The sequence below is a fragment of the Citrus clementina genome, unplaced genomic scaffold (assembly GCF_000493195.1).
Source record: "Citrus clementina cultivar Clemenules unplaced genomic scaffold, Citrus_clementina_v1.0 scaffold_2, whole genome shotgun sequence".
Taxonomy (NCBI): Eukaryota; Viridiplantae; Streptophyta; class Magnoliopsida; order Sapindales; family Rutaceae; genus Citrus; species Citrus x clementina.
Genome location: NW_006262688.1, coordinates 8,581,773 through 8,605,563, shown reverse-complemented (window position 1 = coordinate 8,605,563; position 23,791 = coordinate 8,581,773). Strand labels below are relative to the sequence as shown.

The following is a 23,791-nucleotide window of genomic DNA, read 5'->3' as shown; positions in this document are numbered from 1 at the left end:
TTACATGATCTTTAGACTTTGTAAATTCGAGATTCCCTTCCACAATGTTGTCAATGCGCTTTTTCTGTTTATTGACGTTGTTGTAAAAGTTTTTGACAATAGAGTGTGTGTGTGTGTGTGTGTCTTAATTGTCTTTTCCTATAAATGTTTGCATGAAATAAAACGAGATTTAATGTTTTATATCATCGTTAATCATTTTACAACAGCGAAAATCATTTTGCTAGATCGTAAATTACTAAATCGATCCTTATTTTATTTCATCCAAATGTTCACGGAAGAATTTTCATATATGTGTGTGTATGTGTGTGCGTGTGCATTTAAGAATGGGCAGATTATGATATTTAGTGCAATATAAAGTTGTGGATCAAAACCTCATGGATGGGGCTTCACAAATTATCCAGCTAGATAGATTAGAAAGAAATATAAATAATAGTAAATTTTCATTTGGAAATACCCATCAAAACAAAAATATATAAAGCGATAATATGAGTTGAGCTCAAAGCAAAAACAATGATAAACAAAATCTGGTTTACACATAGATATAACTTCATACCGTGGCATGTCAACTATTTGAAAACCTAACTCGTCAACAAGACTTGAGAGGACCCTTTAGAAGACATATTATTTGGTTGCATGCATATGAGCAATCTTTTAAACAACAATCATTTTAAGTGTATACTATATGAAAACCTAACAAGCTGTGCTGCTAGCTAGGGCTTACTTCAATCAGAACCCGGTGGTCCTTTGTGGCCAACACCAGGGCTATGTCCCGGACTCGTGGGGCGAAAAGCCTCTGATTCTGTCAACTTGTAACGATTTGCAGTATATGCATGAAAAGAAGGAGGTTTAACCTTGTTCAACAAAGAGCCTCTAGGGATAGTTGGTGGGTGAATATGAGGTGGCCTTGATGCTGATATTAAATCAAAGCTTTTGCTTAGGAGGAGAACCACAAGGAGAGTTAACATGAAAATTTTTTGTGCCATGAATGATGAAAGTGGAGGTTTAATTAGCCAAGATAAGAAGAAAATGGGGAGAGAGATTAATTATGCCAAACAAAGCTTTAATTTGAGGCTTCTTGAATCATTCACAAACTGCACTTGAAGTGATGTATTCTTAGCAGACTGGAGAGTTATATTTAAGGTGATTGTAACGGCCCCACGTGAGGACTTGTTAATTAGTTCTCAACATGTAAATAAAATAAGGGTTTGGTTCACATGGTAGGGTTTTACAAAAAATATTAATGTAATATGAAGCAAAGAAGCAAGCATGGGAATAATTTCTAAATAGGGCAATTACTGTATTCTTGACTCATTCCAAATACAGAGAGTTTGCAAATAGCCATTCGTTGGAATGCATATAAGGAAAGAGCATTGAGTTCGATTAGACAACACCGATGGAGAACACTTGCTTTAACATTATATATTTCTGTTTATTTAGTAGGTCGAGAGAGACTCAAGTCTGCAACAAGACACAACTAGGTAAGATTTTATAAAGAAAATGCTTCCTCCACTAAACTTATTGGGATTTGTTATAATTAAATGAGATTTTTGTCTTTTATATATATAAATTTTCCCATCAACAGAACTTGAAATTTTTCAAGGTCACAACTACCATTTTTAGTTTGCAAGTTTACTTGAGTAAGGCTTCGGCTAGCTTTACGTAACAATCAGTTAAATTTTCAAGTGTGCTACGGACTTCCTGGCTAAACTAGGCCATAACTTGCTAGATAAACCCTCTGATACTGGATTTAGGCCGCTAGAGGAAATAAAGTTTGACATGTGGGTGAGCAAGATCCAGTCCCAAAAAAGAATCGTGCACCCTACAAAAAAAATTTCTTACTTCATCAAGGTTATTTAAAAATAAAATTCCTTTAGAATAGGTCCTTTAATATTAATATTGAACATTACATGAATATCAGTAATCCCTTGATTAACTACATGCCTGATCACTTGTTCATGTCTAAGGTTGTCTATGGCTTTGTAGTAGGGAGAGAGATTGAGAGATTCCATGTGCGGTAAGGGTTCTACCCCTTCCATTACTTTTATGCACGTTTGTCTCCCCATATAAAAAAGCTTCCATTTGCCACACTGAAACATATTTTAAAATTTCAACTGCTTTGAATACACTTCAATCCCCATCAGCTCTTGCTTTTTCTTGTTTAAGGAAATCCTGGCCTCATCATCAAAATGCAGTAGGTAAAGTTATTTATAGGCTATACCTAGCCCACAGTTAGGACAATTAAAGCTTTTGTTTTTTGTTTCTTTAACGCTTTTAATTTATTCCCAACCAATCCCATCTGAGGAAAACCATTTGCATTCAGTGCCATGTGATGTTATCAAATAGCAATGGGCTGACCTCTTCAGTTCACACGAGGAAAGATTAAATAAGTGGCTTGTGGGATTAAGAATATCTGCATATAGGACTAGTTTCAATTTGTATGCTCTCAAATTTCGACTGCAGCAAAGTACACTAGTGCATCTTCACTTAAATTAAAGGAAATCCGGTGGGCCGGTGCTTGTTCAGGACACCGGTTTATAGTGATGGCAAGGATACAAACTGCTGTGAGTTTATCATTATTAAATTCGTGCCTAGAGGCGGATTTATGAGTGGACTAGAGCCCGGTCTAGTCCAGTAAAGATCGTTTATATCTCTTATGTTTTTATTAATTTAGTAAAATAATAGAATTTTTATTTTTTTATATATGTCCCTAAGTCATTATCCTTATGATTTCATCAATTTAGTATAACAATAGATTTTGTATTTTATATTCAAATATATCCCTAACTCAATTACCCTTATATTATCATCAATTTCATATAACAATAGAGTTTTTATTTTATTTTCAAATATGTCTCTAATTCAATTATATTATTTTCAATTGAAATTAGTGACTTATTTTATAAAATGATTAAACTATATATTGACTTATTTTATAAAATGATTAAACTATATATTTATTGAATAGATTGTAAATATTAGGGAGCTAAAATTTTATTATTGCTTTAATTTATTTTAAAAAACTTCTAATTGAAAAAAAAGTATGTCAATGTAATATAACATCATCAATGGTATTAAAAATACTTATAAAAACAACATATAGTAACAATTATCAACATTTTCATAAATTTTTATATGAATTTTCAGACTTTATTTTTTAGTTCCATTAACTAGGAGGACAAGTTAAAAAATAAAATTTGAATATTTTAAGGAACTTTTGATAGAAGAATTATCAACATTTAGTTCTTTAAAAAGAGTTAGAGCATCTGATAAAGAAACAACTGCATCCAAATACTTTTTTGCTAAATTGAATTTAGTTTATTATTAAAACTTTTAACTAATAATACTTTTATAATTTGAATGGATGAATAAATTTTAATTGTTTAATTTATTAAGACTGGTAATTTAGTATTTGATTTCAAACATAAAAGTTTTACTTGTAATTTTTAATTGATTGTAATTACATATATTAATCTATTTTAGTTTATAATTCTTAATTGATTTCTTAATCCTTATATAATTAGAAGTTATTATAGGTTGTAATGTCAGATTCCATAATTGAAAAATAGTATTTTGATATTTAAATTATCTTTTGTTTTCTACTCTTTTTTTATAATTATTTTTGTTTGTAGTACATATTTATGGGGATAGAGTTCTTAGTGTTCCCCTTATTTAATGTACTTTTGTCTACTTATAAATTTTTATATTTGCTTCAAAATATAAATTTTAAAATTTAGCTCGGGGTAATAATAAGTCCTAGGTCCGCCCATGTTCGTGCCCATGAAAGTTTAATTATTAAACCTCTCACAACTCACAGCGGATTTTAACAATTATTGAAACTACTCGCAATAAATTTTTTATAAGTTATTACATTTAAAATAATAAATATTAAAAAAACTTAATGATATATAAAAATTTAATAATATAGAAGGAGTAAGATATGTAGTTGTAGTAAGTTAGGTTAGGTTTTAAAAGTAGGAAGATTAGATCATGATTAATAACTTTATCTTTCATATATTTATGACTAAATTTTTTTAATGTACTTTCTATGATTAAAATTAAAAACATAAATTATTTAAAAAAATGTAGGTCAACAAATAGCCATCGAACTTTTCTCAATATTAAACCCACCGGCAACCCGTAACAAGGTTAAATTTGAAATACCAAATTCGTTTATAACCCGTGAAATCAACCGTAAGGAGCAGGTCTATATTAATGGTTCGCGTGGGTTTGCAGATAATTTTGTCATTCCTCCTAATTTAAATTTCGTGAAATTTCTTTCTCCTTATTTTGTATAAAAATATGAAATAATTTTCTTTTCATATGTTGTTAGCGATAATAAATTTTCACATAATATTTTGTAGACCTCTAAATAAAAAAAAATTATATCTAGATTTTAAGTAGACTCCTAAATTATAATATATATGTAGATTGTAATAATTTTAATAAAATAAGCGGAAAGGAGATGTACATATTCTAGTGGTAGGCCATAAAATACCTTAAATATGGCTCCCCTGAGATTGCACTTTACACGACGGCATTAGATTCCTTGTAGCCGAAAAAATAAAGTTGAATATTATTAAATGTTCTCATTTCTTAAACTGCATTTATTTAATTTTAGCGGTTAATTAGATTGACATATGGCTAACTCCTTGAGCATAATCTTTAATGTAACATATAATGAATTAATAACTATTAAACTTGATTGTGTTGAAATAGTTGTAACGTGATTGCATGAAGCTTTCCCATCGCCATAGCAAATCTTAAAGCACAATTCTTATGCGTCCTCTGTAATTACATTTCGTTTAACTCATTTACCAAGTTTGAGCATTAAAAGAGCTGACGTTATATGAGCATCTCAGTGCAACCAAATGAGTTGCCTTTTAATATTCAAATGCATGACACATATCAAGTATTTAAGATGACCAAAGTGAGTGTTAACTATTAAAACTAAATCAAATTAAAGTTGTAGTAAAAACTGTATGTATTTTGCGTTTAAGCAGTCGTCAAATTTCTAAAGAAAATGTTATTAACAAATTAGTAATAATTGAGTGCAAAAACTATTAGCCTTGACGGATCAAACTAGCGATCAGCGAAAACCAATTTTATTTTCTTGCAAGTAAAATGTTAACTAAGTCCCCAATGATTTATTGTTTTATGGCTTTGAGTTGAATAATAGAATTTGTTTGAGATAAGTCCCTTAAAAGTGCCCTTGATAATTCTAAGCTTACAGAAAAAAAGGAAAAAAAGTAAACAATCCAAACTCTTTATTTTACTTTCAAACAATATTTTTCACTCTCCTTGTTAAACATTTTAAATAAACATTAACTTTTAACACCAATCCTTCACTTTAATATATCATCTTAATTTTATGAAAAACATAAAATTACTTAAATTTTATCATGTAAATTTAGTAATTTCATAGATTTTGCATATTATTGGTGTATTAGTGGTAGCTCTCTTTGAATTAAGGGTTTGTTTGGTGGTGAGGTGTCGTGACTCGTAATTTACAGTTGTTGTAGGATAAAAACTAAATTTATAAATAAAAAAAAAGCTTATAGATTATAGTAAATAATAATTTTTTTATAGTAAATAATAAATTTTGTATTAATTTTTAAATTTAACAAATTACAAAAATTATGAAATGAAAAAGAAAAAAGAGAACCACCAGCTAGGTTGAAAAGCAAAACCAAATATGTTCGAAATGTCTTAATTCTTTATTGGGTTTGACACTTTTGATTAGGGATGGCAATTAAATCCAGACCCAGGCTAGACATAGATGAACCCAAAAAATCTAGGCTGGGTTCGACGCTCACTGGATTAAATTTCATACGAAATCTGAATGGAATTTAGTGAACCTGCATATGTCTCGGTCCGGATCCGGGTTTAGGTGAACTCGCAGATCCGGAACCAAGATCTGGATTTTTTTATTTTAATATTAATTTTTTAAAATTATTTAATATAAATAGAAAAAGAAAAATATGCCATAGTGCTAGTTGCATTCGCATTTACTGTCGCGGCCACCATTTCCTCTCTCAGTCTCTTTTTAGCTCTTCTCTAATTTTCTTCTTTCAATCACATTAATCACCTTCATCATCACCTCGCCAATCAGCACTTTCACGGCGCAACTATGTTGATCTCGTCATCATCACCAGCCATCTTTATTGCGACTAGTAACAAGCTATGGGTTGAAAGCCACCTCTATTGTTGTTGTATTCATCATCATAAGTTACTGTTCTGAACACTAAATTGTGAGTTTCGGCTTCCTTCTTTGTAATTTATGCTCTGATTTTAATATCTATGCTCTTATATGCTTCCATTTTATTATTTATAGTTTATTTATTTTTGAATTATTTTTTATTGTTGTTATTAATATAATAGAAACGGTATCTTCAAAATATGTATAGTTTTTACAGTTAAAAACAACACATAAAATGGAAGAAGTTGCTGGATTAGACATTAATTATGGAACTAATTATATCTTGACATAAGTTTTGTAGGGTGAAAAATTCATAATGGAAAATGAACAATGAATTGATCTGGATGTCTTTGAAAAGATAGATGAAAGTGTGTGAGTGAGGGTTAGGACAAAGTAGAAAACAATAATGATAGAGCTGTTGAATTAGAACTATATTCAACAACAATAGTTCAAGGGAGTGGGCGTGGCCAAGGCCGTGGCCGTAGGGGTAATACCACTTCTATCACTTCACGGAAATGAGATGGTGGTGGTTGCAAAGGAGCACTTCAGGTAGAGTAGCCTTTGCAATTATTGTGGGTTAGTTATACAAGGAAATTATTCTAAGGGTACTAATCACTTGACCAATCATGCTAAATGTTGTCCTAGAAGTTAATTCAAGAATGTGCAGCAAATGCACCTATCTTTTTCTTTTAAAGCTTATGAAATCATTGCACTTAGTAACTCTAGTTCTGAATCAAAGTGCGATATGGCAATAGTAAAATTTTTTGTGGCTAGAATGATTATACTCCATAAGCTTCTTTTAGCATTTGTTGAATATGTTGGGCTTACGAACTGTTGAAACTATTCTAACCTTCTATTAAGACTTTTAATAGAAACATTATCAAAGTTGAAAATTTGAAACTTTATAATGTTGAAAAGAAGAAGACAATGGGTATTTTAGAAGCTTGTGAGAGTAGGATTGTAGTTCCTGCAGATATGTGAACTGCCAATAACCAAAAGAAATGGCACATGCTTAGCATGACACATTACATTGATAGCTCATAGGTGTTGCGAAGTCATATGAAGTAATATTCTTGAAACTTACTTAACCATAAATTAATGTATTGTTTAATATTTTAACTATTTTTCACATTGTTAAATTTATCTATATGCCAATTGCACATAGTGGTAAGGTAATGTGCGATGAGTTATATGATTGTTTGATGAATTGGAATATAGATAGAAAGTTGTCAACTATAATTGTTGATAATTGTGCAGCAAATGATTCCATGATTGACTTGTTGTTGGGGAAATTTTCTACTAGTTCAATGATTATGGGCGTCAAATTCTTTTATATGCATTGTTGTGCTCATTTATTGAACTTGATAGTCAAGGATGGTTTATCTGTGATACAAAAGGGACTTCAAATAAATTAGAGACAATGTTCATTACTAGGCAACAACACCTACTAGAGTTGAAAAGTTTGAGATTACAAAAAAACAATTAGGTATTAAGAAAACCAAGAACCTGGCACCTGATTGTAAAACTAGATGGAACTCTACATATTTGATGCTTAGTACTACTTTGCTATATAAAGACATATTTGATTGTTTGAAGGAATGTGAGAGAAATTATACATCTTTGCCTAGTGAGTTAGAGTGGAATTTGCCAAAGCTTATGTGTGAGTACCTAAAGAGTTTTTATAAGTTGATATCACTTTTTTCAGGGACACGATATCCAACATCTACTTTATTTTTTGCCAAAATTTGTGAAATTAAATTGTTAATGAATGCATGGTTGCAATCGCCAATTGAGGGGATAAGAAATATGGCCACTAAGATGATTAGAAGTATGACAAGGATTGGGATATTATTCATGGAATTCTTACAGTGGGGACTATGTTAGATCCTAGACGTAAGATGCTATTGACTAACTTTTTATTTCCTAAAATATATAGATAAAAAGCTAAATTTGAAATTAAAATGGTGTGTAAGTTATTTGTTGATTCAGTGCATAAGTATGGAGTAAAACATTCATTAAATTCAAGTGAAAGGATTAATGGTTCTGCCAATTCTCAAGCTGCTACAGCAGGGGATTCTATTATGTTGGGCTTGGACATGGATGAAATGGTTGAGGAATGGGCATCATCCAGAAATGAAAACACATAGAATAATCATCCAAAATAGAATTATAGCTTTATCTTGAGGAAAGTACTTTGCATTCAACTAGTCAATTTGATATTTTGTCATGGTGGAAGAATAATCAAGACAAATATTCTATGCTTGCAAAGATTGTAAGAAACTTTTTAGCTATTCCTATACCAGACGGCTCGGGTACGGCATGTGTCCGTACAACACGGCATAACACGAGCATGTTTTTATGGGGCACGCGAAATGGTAAGGCATGCACGTGGGCCATGCCGGGCTTAGAATTTTAGGCATGTGGGCCTTAAAAGTACGACACGATTAGAGATGGGCTAAGCACGACAAGATAAAAATGCCCGCAATAAGCACGTTTTATTTTTTAATGAAAGTAAACATAAAATTTTATGATTTTACAAATAACTTGAAATTGAATTTTTTAAATTCATTTAATTCTTTGTTTAAAAAATCTATAATTGATTTATATTTATAATTTCTTAAATAAATAATTGATATCATAATTTTAATGAATAAAATTATAAATATCATGATTTTATAAATATGCATTACTATTATTGTGAATTATAATTTATGACTCTATGTATAGTCCAAATTAACAATTAAGTTAACCCATAAGAAAAATTCATTATCATTATTGTTGTTAAGTATTTAAAAAATTCTAATACTATAAGGTCAAACTTAGTAATTAATATTATATTTTCTTACTGTTATTAGTTTATTATTATTAAATATGGACTTGAGTTTTTAATTTTCGATTCTATTAAATTTGAATAAAGGTATAGACCTAAGAAAAGTACATAGACTTGAAAAAAGTATGCCAATAGCTTAGCATGAGCTCTTAAAAAATAAAAAAATAAAAAAGAAAAAAGAAAAAAGCTTATTGGGTTTTTTTTCTTAGGCATGGCACAGCACGGCACGTATGGTCACAGCACGAATGGGCACGGCACGTGTGCCGGGCCGGGCCTAAGTAAAAATATTTAGGCACGGCACAACATGGGCACAAGCACGCATGGGTCTTGCTTTGGTGGCGGCACGACCCATTGGCCATATCTAGGTAGACATTTGAGCCCTCCTCGCAGTAAATTTCATCCATCTACAATGGAGGCATTAGTGTGTACTCGATTGGTTTTGGCTTGAATAAAACCTAAAAGATATCGAAAACTTATTTATTAGAATCAAATGACTTCGTTATATTATTTCTATTATCAATTTATCACTAACTGGTTGTCTCACTCATTATGTTTATGATTTATGCATTTCTTTAGATGGAATTCCGGAGGAAGCAATACTTTCTACAGAGCATTTGATTGTTGAAAGTTTGATGAGTGAGCACAGTCAAATGAAGTATATGATTGAGAGTTTAGTCTTTAGACTAATGATTTGAACTTTGAACTTTGAATTGTAGATTTACGTTATAAATTTGTATTTGTAGATATTTATTGCTTTGAAACTTTGTATTTTAGATTTTATATTTTTTTACTATCTGGAAATGTCATATGATTTGCATTTGATTTTTTTTAGAACAAGTTTATTTTTCATTTGAACTGCAAACAGGTTTTTGACTTCATTCCAATCTCCAAAATTCAGAAAACATTATAAGCAATCCAAGTTTAAAACCCACCATCCGAAAACTTAAATTTTTCTGGGTTGACCCTGGCTCGGATCTGGATCGGAAAAAAATCGGGTTCAAATCCAAGTCCAGTACAAAAAATTGGTGCTTGGGTCGGAATCTAAAAAGACTGAAGTTGGATCCAAGCCCATAAATTGTCATCCCACTTTTGATACCACATATTTGAAAAATGTTTGATTTTAATATTTTATTGCTTATTGTTAAGGGATGGCAATGGAACATGTACGAGTTGCATTCAGATCTTAAATTAATCCAAACCGACTCCAATCCATCTTCAATATGCTCATTCAAATCCAAATTTATTTAGATCGATCCAAATACAATTCATTGGATTTAGATGATCATGTGGATCACGGGCCAGCCTCGGACCCATTGTCGTACTGGAGTTTTAGCTAACACATGGCAAACCTCCTTGAACCTTGATTATTCTAAAAGAAAACATAATGCGTGAGCGATGTTGCCCGTAGTTTTTATTTATTTATTTTTTTATTTTTTTATCAGAACAGAAACAGGGAACCTTCACTTTTCCCATGCGCCAAGTTTACAAACTCTACGTGAACAAATTAAGCATACTTCATGCCAATGAACACCCGAAAGACACAAAACCCTAAAAGTAAGTAGCAAATTTGGAAGCAAAGAAATGCATAAGAATAACCATTATTCAAAGAAAACATCAATCACAACTCAGAAGGTTCCTTCTATAATTTATCAATAATAACTAATAATCTTTTTGCAACGCATATGTATATATATGAAACAACCAACACATTGAAGATTATATATCATCTTCAACCAGCAGAAACAAATCATATCCATCAGTAGAAGCAAAGGCTAGCCATTCAATAAGATATGGAAAGGAAACCACTGGCAGCTGCTCAAACTAATCGCGAGTATGAGAAATTTGAGCCATCGACAGAGTGGGCACGAGAGGATGAATTTGACACTCTTATTGTAAATTTACCAGGTTTTTTCCCCCCCTTTTTCCCTCATTTCCTTCATTTGCATTAGTTCAATTATTAACATGTATCCAAATCATGACAAATTTTTGCCATTTAAGGTCCCAAAAATATATGGAGACATATATAAGATGCAGACGTTTGCACTTATAAAATGTGGGTTCAGCATTTTAAGCTCTTTTTGTAAAATGCTTTTACAATGTTCTAAGGTCCATGTACAGCCTTTTTATAATGTTTTTGAAATGCCGAATCTGCACTTTATGCCGAATCTGCACTTTATTACGTACAGAAGCCTACACGAAGGACTCATTATTTATATATATATATATATATAACACTTGCTTTAACATACCTTTTTTTTAAGAATATAACATAGTTGAGGACGTCTACATTTTTTATATGATTTAAAATTTTAATTTTGATGACATCAGTTTCCATTAAAATTGGAGATAGAATTGTTTCGTACAAAAATTTCATCTTCACGTTAATCCTTTTTCCGCTTTCAGAAAGAACGATGAGAATATTTAAAGACAGGAAGCTGATGCCTTTTTCTTTGCTTTTCTTCATCTTTTGCGTCTAAAAGGAAGGAATCAACTAAAGTCAAAGAAACATTCAGACTGGAAATAGAAAAATAAAAGGAAAATTTGCACATCATGAGGTTAAAGGGAAAAAAAATAGAAGCGTCCAAGATTATATTTAACAATATGTATATCGTTGTTATCGTAACTTTACAGGTTTTAGAAAGGAACAACTGAAGGTTCAAGTAACCACTTCAAAAAAGATGAGAATCAGTGGAGAACGCCCGCTTGGTAACAACAAATGGAGCTCTTTCAGCAAGGAATTTCCGATTTCATCGAATTATGACTTCAATGAAATCAGTGCCAAATTTGAGGGTGGTAAGCTTTTCATCAAACACCCAAAAATCATTACACCAGCTGATCATCAGCAAGAGGAAAAACCTCAAGCACAAGCAGTGACAGAAGCTCCAAAGCCTCAAAAGCCTGAAAGCGATTATTCAGAAGCTCATCAAAAGAGAGAACAAGATCAACAGGCAGCCACTGCAACTCAACAGGTTATTAGTCCTCCGAGTGCTGCTGGCACTAATGGCCCTGAAAAGAGTGGAAAAGTTGATCGTCCTCGGAAGAGTACTATTGCTGAAAAACAATCAAGCAGAAAGGCTAATAATAACGAAGAGGCGAAAGCTGCTTCTGTTGAAGCTAAAATTACTGCTACCCAGAAGAACAAGCATTTGGCCGAAGAAGTTAAAAGCACGTCGGGTGCAAGAGAAACTGTAGAAAAGGATAAAAAGGTTGTTGATTATGATGCCGCAGCATCAGCAGAGGCGGGCAAAGAAGCAGCTGGAAGTTTAAATGAGAGGGCTAGTAAATACAGAACAGAAGATTTGAAGCAAGCTCTTGGTGGTTGGGTGATGGAGCTGAAGCAGCCAAGAAAAATTATGAACTTCACCGTGGCTATTTTGCTGGTTCTGGTAGTTTACATTTATGCCAAAAATGCAATCGGGTATATTGGAAAATCTAAGAATTAAGTCCAACAATATGTACTCATCTCTATAATAAGTTCATATAAATGTCAGGGCCGTGGCATAACAACATGTACCGGAAAAATGTAACTTCGAAAGTGATTAATTAACACCCACCGTTTAAAAATTTCAATCTTGTTTCAGTGAATTTCAAATTCTGCCCCTCAACAAAATTGGAAAGTTGAAATTTTAGGACGTTTACTTCAAGTAGTAGAAATTGAGGCAGGTGAAGAAAACAGAGGAGGAACATCGAATTATTCGCAAATTTGAATGGTTGTGATGCCTGATAAAGGCAAAATACAAATCAGCAAATCTCAACATTAGAATGTTTTAGATGCCATTAAGTCACTAAATCCTCCAAATATAAGAAAATAATGGGGTTCGGAGAGAATATAGGTTCATAAAATACCCGGTTTAATTTATGCCTGGAAAATGTTCATGCCTAAGCAGTTTTTTGAAAGGACAATTTGTCAGTACAGAAGCTATCACAAAGTCTCCAAGTTACTCTCAATATGAAAGCACATTTGGTCTAGATGTAATATATAGGTAAAAGTCATCAGAATAAAGCACTCATAGTTATGCAAAGGGATGTACAAGCATCTCGGGATGATACAAGCGTCTCCACTAAGTCAATTGCCTTCTTCGTTGGGGAACTCCAAGCTCACAGCCACCCACTTGTCTTCACTAATTGGCATCAAAGTAATACCTTTGGGAAATGCAATGTCCGGGATGCGGGTATAAACCCTTACCCTGTTGCAGAGTAGGTAACTGCTTGTTACGGTAGCCCTTTTGGCAGCCATGGAGTCTGAAATTGAGAGAGCTGAGACATCTAGTTCTGTCATTGGAAGAGAAGACGATAAGCATCTTTTTGGTGAAGGAGGCACATCAAAGCAAGGCTATATATCTTTGTTTCCAATCAAGTTATACATGCTTCGTGTTATACATACTTCTTGAACTTTTGTAAATGCAGGACATTATCAGCATGTAAAATCTATGATTTATGCACCTTGAAATTCTGTGCTTGTACAATCTAGAATGAAATAGAGAAACGAGATGTTACCTTTACCATCTTCTCCATGTTCCAAGACTGGAGATGAAACCGACATAGATTTCTGAATGAAATTTGGATCAAGAGTGACATCCAAGTCTGAGCTAAGAGTAGAATTGGGAACTCCATCTGCCTTGACAGTGTGGGTAATAGACCCAATGCTGCAACTCCGTCCACCTGAACAAGAAGTAAAACTTAGGTGCTTCCCCAATTAATTTCTTGTTTACTTAACTTTCTCATACTGTTTAGCAGAAAATTCATAATGAAACTGGGATATGGAGGCCTTGAAAGAATGACAGATTAAATATGATGGTTTCCAGCTATCTAAGGCTTTTTAGTCAAAGAGCATCTGAGTTTCAAGAATATTTTAGATCCAATGCTGTCTTCAGAGTACAAGATACCATGGAATGGTAGGGAAAATATCAACTTACGCTCTATTAAAGCAGTGTAAGCAACTTTAGCAGCTTTCATCTCCGCCTTTTTCTTTGTTCTTCCAGCCTTTCCATAAAATACCTCGCCATCAACTTCCACCATCGAAATAAAGGTAGGCATGTGAGGTGCACCACATTTAATTGTCTCGTACAGTGGCACTGGAAGACCTTCTCTTAGGGATAATTCATGCAGTACATTCTTGTAAAAGACACCGTCATCCTGCAAAAAAAGAGAGAATATGAAACCATCCAAAACAGGAATCACTGGCATCTAAAATTACCCATAAATACATGCTAACATGTGCATATAGAAAAACTCATAGTAGTTACCATGTATTGATGCGTTTATGAGCTACGAAATGTTTTAGTAGCATAGCAGGTTTAAGTTTTGGAACTTGCCTCTTGAAAGTCATCACATGCCAATGAGAATAAGGCAACTTTTGCGGCAGCATGCTCTGCTTGCTTTAAGTTTTTGAAGAACTCTAGGCTCTCGAAGGTGTGCCCGTCAATTGTGACTCTAGCCTTAAAGGAACAAGCATGTGCTGGACCCTCTCTTATACTAGAATAGAGTGGCGAGTCAAGGTTTTTGCGCCGAGCATAGTTCTGCAGCACACTTTTGTATCGGCATTGCACATCTACAAGCACAATCAACTTATTAGGTAGAGGTTTCAAGATTGCGAAGGATAGGACAAATCATAAGAAAGCAAACTTGGCACAAGGTGTATATATGGAAAGTCTAGATGTGCTATTTTTCTGTTATTTTTTCTTGTTATATCTCATCCAAGGAAGCATGAAGCAATCATATCAATTATCCAAGAAGTGCTGCGACAAAATATTTCAATCCCAAATATCACACTCGCAAAATTCTAAGTTCTCAGGTTATGCAAAAAGTCGTGTTGAATAAGCTACCATAAGAGTATGTAAAATGAAATAAGTTGAAAAGATCACAGGGAAATAAAAATAGAACACACTTAGATGTGTCGTATAGCAGAATAAATTCTTTTCTGCTATAAACATGATAATTGCATCATGCTTTCCACAAGCACATTCTGGTGATAATTCCGCGGAGCATAATAAAAGCAGAGAATTTTACTACTACATTCTCATGTTAACTAAAAGAATTCTAAAGCATTAAGAAAATTAGTATAGGATATAAAGATGGCAAAAGAAGATCTCATATTCATCACCATTTTTGACTCCCAAAGCTTCCGAGTGAATCTCAAGACCTTGACATGTTTCAGCAATCTTTACTTCTCCAGCACTTGGTTCAGCAATTGATATCAAAGAATCTGGAACAGTGACAACAAATGTAACTGTCTACTTGAGGGACTAAATCATTTGCTCCCACTGACAAGACAAAAATTACAAACTTTCACACAGTAAGAGCATGTTTCACTGAGAAAAAAAAAAAAAAAAATATATATATATATAGAGTATAGAATTACAATATACTAATATCATTGATTCTTGAAATGCTTTGCCATCTATGGTACCTGAAATATCGGGATGATTGATATCAACCAGTTGAGGCTTTTCATCCATTTCCAATCCTTGATCAGCAAGCGGCTCATCTTTTGTTGAAGGCCCTGATCAAATAGTGCATCACATATAGTACAACAATTTTTCAGTAAAATATATAATAAACTCAGGGTCCAGTACTGTTTCCACACGAAGTGCTTTTGTTAAAAAGCAGTAATGAAGCTCACTTGGAGGAGGAGAAGTGAAGTGGAGGAAAGCGAGCTTAGCGGCGTCGTTTTGGGATTCTTTAGAGGATTTGCAAGAAACGGAAGAGTGAAAGGAGAGGCCGTTAACGGAAACAGAGGACTTGAAGCGAGGGTCGTGATCGGCTCCATCTTTCATGGTGGAGTACCTTGGCAAGCTCCAACGCTTCTGGTGGCACAGCTCCTGCACCTTCGTCTTGTACATTTTTTTTTAATTTATTATTTATTATTTTCACTCTCTAAATTATTAATTAATTCATCAGAGTTTAGAGTTGAGTTTCTTTCATTTAAATCAAGTTCATGCCATGCATGCAATGCCACCCGCGTTTTCTACTTTGTGCTCTCAAACTCAAAAATATTTTTCTCATTTTCAGTAACAGGAAATTTATTGTGATTGTGAGTACCAATTCAATATGCATGTCCATGTGCTAAAATGTCAAAATGTTAATTGGATGAGGGGTTTAAGAAAGGATTCAAATCCTCTTGCGATCGTCCAATATATGATCTTTTGAAGATCTATAGACACGTGGAATTTATCAAAAATGTATGGCAAAAATTTATTTCATTATTATATTATAGTTTGTGGATGTGTATTGTTATAATTATTTAGGTTGATCCAATGTATTTTACAGTGGAATTTACTATTTTTTATTTTAAATTAGTGAATTTGAATTTAACATTAAGCTAATATGTTCTCAACGCTTTATAATTTTTTATTATATATATATATATATGTAAAATAATATACTATTAAAATTTTATATTCTTATCTAATAATTACTTCTTTGTAAAAAAAAATAGTAAAAAGATTAGCTCAATTAAACATTAGTACCTCGAACCCACCAGACTTTCTGAGATAGTGCGCGGAAGCCAATGAAGTTTTTTCTTCTCCTACATTATCAAATGTATTTCCTTTTTCCAGGAACTTTGTTTGTTACTTCTTCTACTACAATACACAATACCGAGAAAATCCTTCGAACAACATTTATTAACAAAATTACTCTTACAACAAAATGAAAATAAAAAAATCAATTAATAATTATGATTTCAAATAAAATCATCAAAACAGTGCCTATGATAACACCTCATATACCATCAGAATCAAAATTTTCAGCCACGCACAAAGGTGGTTAACATGCATAACAATCAATTTTTATTTCTGGGTCTTTAATTGCACGTTTCATTTTGCATGTTTCATTTGATTTAATATTGTTGTAATATCAATTAGAAAACACATATTCTAATTTTTGTAGGCATATTTGGTATAAATCCCCCTCCTAAGACAAGAGAGGCCTCAATTTCGTTGTAGGTTTTCACTTCATAAACAGAACATAGTAAGGCAATAAAATTGCTCCCCACAGGAGAAAACAGCGATAGGAAAGCCGCGTAGCAGTCCAGATATTGATACGTACACATCACCTCCTAATATAAGAGTAAAGAAAAAAGGAAGCAACTCATCGCAGAGAGAAGCCGATATATTATTTGAACTTTGGGATATAATTCCAAATTCCCCTTCTTATATGTAACAGAGAAATTTTGACCACGTTTGTTAACTCACTTTGCACTTGCCAACTGGGTGCGAAGGAGCTTGGCAGCAGCAACCATGTTGCTAAGGGCAGGCTTGACTTCAGAGTACTTGCGTGTCTTGAGGCCACAGTCAGGGTTGACCCAGAGGATGTTGCTCTCAAGAACTGCAAGCATCTTGTTGATGCGATCGGCAATTTCTTCTGTCGATGGGATCCTCGGAGAGTGGATGTCGTACACACCGGGACCAATGCCAGCACGATACTTCACTCCCTCACGGAAGACTGAGAGAAGCTTTTCATCGGATCTAGAGTTCTCAATAGTGATCACATCTGCGTCCATGTCCATAATTGAGTGGATGATATCGTTGAAGTTTGAATAGCACATGTGGGTATGGACCTGCACGAAAATTTACAAGAAAATGATTCAGTATTGCAGTCATTTGTTTACTCATAATGCATGCAAAAGTATGCACATTTTTAGTGTGCTCTAAATGGCATCCTCTTCTTTCTTTTTATTATCCATATATGCTCCGAGCAAAGATTTGCCCTAAATTTCTCTTATAAATTCTGAATAATTTCCGAAATCAAATGACTTGATATTTTTTAAACATAAAAATTAAACGCGACATGCATAGCACTAGAGGAACAACCATCCAGATATAAATAGATACCACTTTACCAGACAAGTAAGAAATAACTGGTGGGCTAGAGAGGCAAAAATGAACCTGGGTAGTGTCTTGAACACCACAGTTAGTAATCCTAAAGGAGTGCACAGCCCATTTCAGATAAAAGTCCTGCTCAGACTTCCTGAGTGGTAATCCCTCTCGTAAAGCAGCCTCATCAATCTGGATGACAGTGATACCAGCTTTCTCAAGATCCTCAACTTCATCCTTGATTGCCAATGCAATCTGATAGCAGGTCTCGAATCTAAAAACAGGCATATATGCAAAGTTAATTAAACAATTTGAAAATGCACAAATTAACAGGGCATTGAATTTGGTTAATTCCTTGCCTGGGCTGATCATTTCGAACAAATGACCAGTTCAAAATGGTGACAGGGCCAGTGAGCATTCCCTTCATTGGTCGCTTGGTCATACTCTGTGCCATTGAAGACCAGAAGACAGTCATGGCCTTGGGGCGGCTCACATCACCATAGATGATAGGAGGCTTGACACAGCGGGAGCCATAAGATTGAACCCACCCATTCACAGTGAAGGCAAAACCAGATAATTGCTCACCGAAGTACTCAACCATATCATTCCTCTACATGCCAATATAGATCATATGAATGAATTACACAAACACACACACTCACTATTTATGTAACAAAGCATGACAACATCTTAAGTTATTTAGTATAGGATGGTAAGTCACCTCTGGTTCTCCATGCACCAAAACATCAATGTCAAGTTCTTCCTGGAGCTTGACAACGTTGTTGATTTCCTCCTTGATAGTCTTGACATAGTCATCCTCAGAGATTCTGAAATAAAAAACTAGCTTATGAAACACAATTTGAAAATGATGAAAGTTCAACAACAAAATATGAAAAAGCAAGAGAACTCGCTTCTTGGCCTTGAATTCACGTCGGACTCTTCGGAGATCCATCGTTTGTGGGAAAGATCCAATGGTGGTGGTAGGAAGATTTGGCAAGTTCAACTTCTTCTGCTGAGCATCCAGCCTAGCACTGACATTTGTGGCTCGGCGATGGTCAGAACCCTTCAAAGCAGCAGCCTAAACAAGAAAGAATAATAATACCAGGCAAGCACAAGTAAATAACTGCTGGTAGTGTAGATATGTGGAAGATGGAAATACTTTATTGTTAATCACTTACAGCCTTTTGGACAGCCTCATTTGTCACCCTTGGGGAGGATTTTCTTGAAGCCTGAGCTGCAGCATTAGAAGAGAAGTATGCCTGGAGAAAGAAAACGATGCCATAAAATACTTTAAAGGATTCATTAAGAAAAGAGCGTCAGTCTAGTCAAGGTCTTCCAGAGCTCAACAAATCTAAAGAATCAACAGCTATGATTGGTGATACAGAGTTAGTCTAATAGTGGTAAAAGTTAACTAGGTGGACTCAACAAAGTGGAATGAGACATTCAAATTTCCCGCATAGTCAACAATTTCTGGAATTTTAACTAATAGGCTTTAGCAGAGCTGCAGAGAAGGATAAACTTATGTGGACACATTTGTGTGAAATATACATTAGAAAATCAGAAACAACAACCTGAAGTTCTTGTAATTAAAAAAAAAAAAAACCATTTTTTACACATTAAAATCAGAGACAAACAGACAAAAGTCTGAATCTCTCAAGAATGTAAAATATGCAATATCACAAGTGAATCATGCATCAAAATATAAAGTACCATGGCTTTTGTTTCTAATTCATAAGCAAGTTAACAGAGAACAGAATTAGTAAGACTACATCATCTGGTTTTACATGTGAAAAAAAAAAAGAGAAATTGATTTACTTTCAAAATACACCATCTCAACAAACGTAAAGTTGATGAAAAACCACACATTCAATTCATTCAAAGTGTGTTTATTAGAGCTCCAAAGTATTTTAATGAGTTTGATAGGCAAAATGTACAGATGTAAACTTGCAAGCAACAATTTGTTAAATGAAAAAGTTGTACTGTTTTCAAAAGTTCAAATGATAAAATTAATGCGTAATAACAATTCCAACTGGGAAATACCTCATCCTTTTGCCCAGACAATGCCTTGGCCAATGCATTTACTTCAACTACTTTCTGTGCAGCAAATGCAAGCCAGGACTTGATCTCTTGGTCCAGCTTAGTCTCATTCTCTAGATCAACCGCAGTGTGCAGAAGCGAGCAGGATGTTGAGACTACAACCTTGTCTGCACAATTAAACCGATAGCATAATTTAGTACCAAGAGACAAAAATTAAATTTGCAATAGCCAGAGAATGCATCTAAGAAAAGATACCCTTTCCAACAGTTCCTGCAAGATCCTGGAGGGTAGTGAGTGAAGAAGCAAGATCGTTGGCCCAAATGTTTCTACCATCAACCACTCCAGCAAAGAGGTATTTGCCCAAAGGAAATTCAGTTTTAATCAAATCAAGTGTCTTTGTTCCACGAATAAGGTCAAACCCAAATCCAGTGACACCCTTCAAAGAAGTGAGTATTTTGTATGTCTCTGCAGGAACATCAGCAAAGTACGTCTCAATTAACACATTCAAACCAGATAGCGATGACTCCAGCCCTGAGTATGCATCAGAAAATGCTTGTAATTTGTGAGAATCAAGGTCCAGGACAAGAGTTGGCTCATCAAACTGAATCCAGGTGGCACCAGCAGCCTTTAGCTCAGCCACAACTTCCCTGCCAAGTAATTGACATGATATGCATTAATCATGAGAATATACCTACAATGCACTATTGACGACGTATCTGCTGATTCCAATCCAGCAAAAACTATAATTAATCAATCCATAATTTTTCCATTTGAAAAGGATAGCATTAAACAAAGAACAATTTCATCATACTTGTAGACAGGAATAATCTTGTCAATTAGGGAAAGAAGAGAAAAGGATTTCTCTACAGCCTTTGCTGGTTTAGATAACAACAAATAGGAAACAGGGCCTACAAGGACAGGAACAGTTTCCATGCCAAGCTGCATTGCACAAAAGTAAAGAATAAGAACATTAGAGAATCGAGAAATCCATAATTAAATAGAGGAACTATAAAAGCAAAAACCAACAGTAATGATTCGAATAACATTTTAAGAATAATTAAAATAACCTTAGAGAAGATCTTTTAAATTAAAAATTACAAGCAACATTACTCAAGAGTAAAAAAACTATGCAATAGGATCTGAAATATATTCATGATTATAAAGTTGGAAACCTTATAGGATATAAGCAAGATCATCAACTCAGAAAGCATAGTTGTGAATTCTCATACTCGGAAACATTTTTAAAAATTATTATGTGACCCGGTCTGTGCCTACTTTTAGTGGATTTTTAACGATTGGGTTGAATCGCTGTATAATTAAAAACAGTATTTTGAAGAAAACTTACAGCTTTGGCCTCCTTATACTCTTGAACAGCCTTGTGAGATGCATAAGAGAAGTTGACATCCGGTCCCAATTCAGGCACAATATAATGGCTACACCCAATTAAACAAATTAAAAATCAAAATCACAAAAAATAAACGATGATGCTAGCGATCCCAGCTATACATCATATGAGTCATTAAGTTATAATTTCACCTCTCCATGATATATATTAATAACTAACGGATGTCTTTGGGAATCAAAAACTAGAATTATAGTTAGGATTCCCAGCATCACTCAAAAACAAATAAAAATCTCATGAACCAAGGTGAGCAAATGCAAAATGATCGAAGATAAATAGGAAAAAAGAAGACTTACTAGTTAGTATCAAACCACTTGGTCATTTCCATGGCGGGAACAGAGGCGTTACCTCGAGCCATAGAGAAATAAACATCGAAACCAATCTCGCCACCGTTCCAACTGTACCTAGGCGGCACAGCACCGAGCATGGCCGTGGTGTCCAACACTTGATCGTAGTAAGAGAAAGTATTGCTGGGGATAAACTTGATGCCAGCATCAGCCATTTGATTCCAAATTGATGCTCTCAAATCAGCCGCCACGTTCTGCAACTCATCGGCGCTGCTCTTCCCGTCCCAGAATGACTCCAGCGCGAACTTCAACTCTCTCTTCGGTCCCATTCGAGGGTACCCCACTACATGCGACGCCATTGCTCTGCAACACCCCAAAACAATTAACCCAAAATTCACAACCTTAAAAAAAAAAGACCCAGAAAGAAATTTGCGACAATCTGAAGAACCTGAAACGAGTGCGACGGAAGGAGCAGCGAAGGAATGAGAAAAGCGGAGACGTTTTTGAAAAAGATATGGATATGGATACTCCACTCAGAGAGCCTGGCAGTGGCTTAAGAGATATATTATGGCAGTGGCTCATTTATATAATAGTACTATATTCCCTGCTACTGCAGACAATTATACTCTCTTATCTTTAAATCTAAGTCTGATTTTTTTGATTTTGTTAATGTTTTTTTTTCTTTTTCGGTAGGTCAAACGTATGTTAACATGACTCATGACTCTGTTCGGGCTTTAGGGTTTTTGGCATAATTATACCTATACTTTTTATTTTTATTATTTTTCAGCCAAATGATAGGTCAAACGTATAGTACTCGGACTGTGAGGTAGAGTATCACACTCAAACCATCTTTATTATATCATTAAAAACATAGAATTAAGGAAAATTGTAAGCAAAAATTATTTATTTTATTTTTGGTGAAATTTCGAATTCCAATTGTTTTAATTTTTAATTCTTTTCTTGTCGTTAGGGAAAATTCAAAGATAGCGGGGAAAGAATTTTGTTATTTTTTTTTTTTAAAAAACATGTAATGCATTGGTGCTTTTGAAGGGTGTTTTGCTTATATGAAAGTATGGCATCTTATTCATTTAAAAAAAAAAACATGTAATGCATTGGTGCTTTTGAAGGGTGTTTTGCTTATATGAAAGTATGGCATCTTATTCATTTATAGCTTGAGAGTGATTCTGGATTCAATTTTATTAGCTCCTTGTTATTTTCTCATCCATGGAAACTGAGTAATTTTAGATGGATAAATTGTTTGTAGATGAGTATACACATCTTATTGTTCTCATATATTTTCGCAAAGAGAATGTTGTCGCTAATCGTTTGAAAATTTAAAAATAGAAAAAAGATGATATTTGGAAAAGCTTTTTGGCATAATTTGAAAATGAGTCCGGAGTCAGAACTCAGAAATATAAAAAGTAATTAGTGATATTCATGATTCGTGACCCAACCCAACAACTAATAACTATTTTTCATTATTTTTAGTATCAATTTCTGGTCAATTTTTTTTTTTTTTTTTTCAAAAGGAAGAAAGTTGGTGGACAAATGGTGGTAAGCCACTATCCTGGCACAAAAGGTCGCATGCATTTTACTCAAGCAGTCAAGCTGGAAATTGAAATTATTAGGAGTCACTTGAATAATAAACATAATCAATGTTTAATATGATAATTGTCTTTGCTTGAGTAGGTATAATGGATTGGGACACTTTCACAAAAATTCGTGCAGAAGCCTTCCTATTCTCTCATCAATTATTTTATGAATGACATAAGGTTCAATCTTGCTTCGTTTATCGTTGCATTACAAATCACGCATAAGTTATAAATGGAAAACTGTATGCTCCTCTAACGATGGGATAAATATAAAGTATCTACATCCTTGATTTGCATGTACTAGTCTCCCGTATATGAAAAAAACAACCAAGTCAAGAAATCTTAACTTTGGGTGGTTGAATGTGGGAACAGATTAACTTGAGGTTATGATCCAATATTGTCGATAGTTAAGAGTATAATCGCGAGAAGAAAAATCATCTCAATTCACAAGACTTGACTGTCTCTTCTCTCATTTTTTTTAACCCAAACTTCTAAGCATTTCTCATTTCCTAATTAATATCCATACACCTAATCTAAAATTGAATAGAGATACGGATGTAGATATTATGAATAATTATAATTTATGTATAGATGAGTTATATCCATATCCAATTAGATATTTACCACTCCT

At 33.7% G+C, this 23,791-nt stretch overlaps 3 protein-coding genes across 3 annotated transcripts; 1 reads left to right on the top strand and 2 right to left on the bottom strand.

Annotated features, from left to right (window-relative positions):
• Positions 1–10,768: 10,768 nt before the first annotated feature.
• LOC18051493 (protein RESTRICTED TEV MOVEMENT 2) lies at positions 10,769–12,601 on the top strand. Its single transcript, XM_006446358.2, has 2 exons — positions 10,769–10,931; positions 11,658–12,601. The coding sequence occupies exons 1-2, from the start codon at positions 10,817–10,819 to the stop codon at positions 12,467–12,469; spliced, it is 927 nt and encodes a 308-aa protein (XP_006446421.1). The 5' UTR covers positions 10,769–10,816; the 3' UTR covers positions 12,470–12,601.
• Positions 12,602–12,881: 280 nt separating this feature from the next.
• Positions 12,882–14,235, bottom strand: LOC18051492 (double-stranded RNA-binding protein 4). The gene is made up of 4 exons (XM_024190716.1): positions 14,224–14,235; positions 13,943–14,162; positions 13,524–13,688; positions 12,882–13,298 (listed from the first exon to the last, which is right to left on the bottom strand). The coding sequence occupies exons 1-4, from the start codon at positions 14,233–14,235 to the stop codon at positions 13,093–13,095; spliced, it is 603 nt and encodes a 200-aa protein (XP_024046484.1). The 3' UTR covers positions 12,882–13,092.
• Positions 14,236–16,899: 2,664 nt separating this feature from the next.
• LOC18051491 (5-methyltetrahydropteroyltriglutamate--homocysteine methyltransferase) lies at positions 16,900–22,290 on the bottom strand. The gene is made up of 12 exons (XM_024191102.1): positions 22,017–22,290; positions 21,578–21,931; positions 21,225–21,312; positions 20,691–20,818; positions 20,135–20,526; positions 19,883–20,046; positions 19,021–19,101; positions 18,754–18,920; positions 18,564–18,669; positions 18,202–18,452; positions 17,915–18,116; positions 16,900–17,586 (listed from the first exon to the last, which is right to left on the bottom strand). The coding sequence occupies exons 1-12, from the start codon at positions 22,148–22,150 to the stop codon at positions 17,218–17,220; spliced, it is 2,436 nt and encodes an 811-aa protein (XP_024046870.1). The 5' UTR covers positions 22,151–22,290; the 3' UTR covers positions 16,900–17,217.
• Between the last annotated feature and the right edge of the window lie 1,501 nt (positions 22,291–23,791).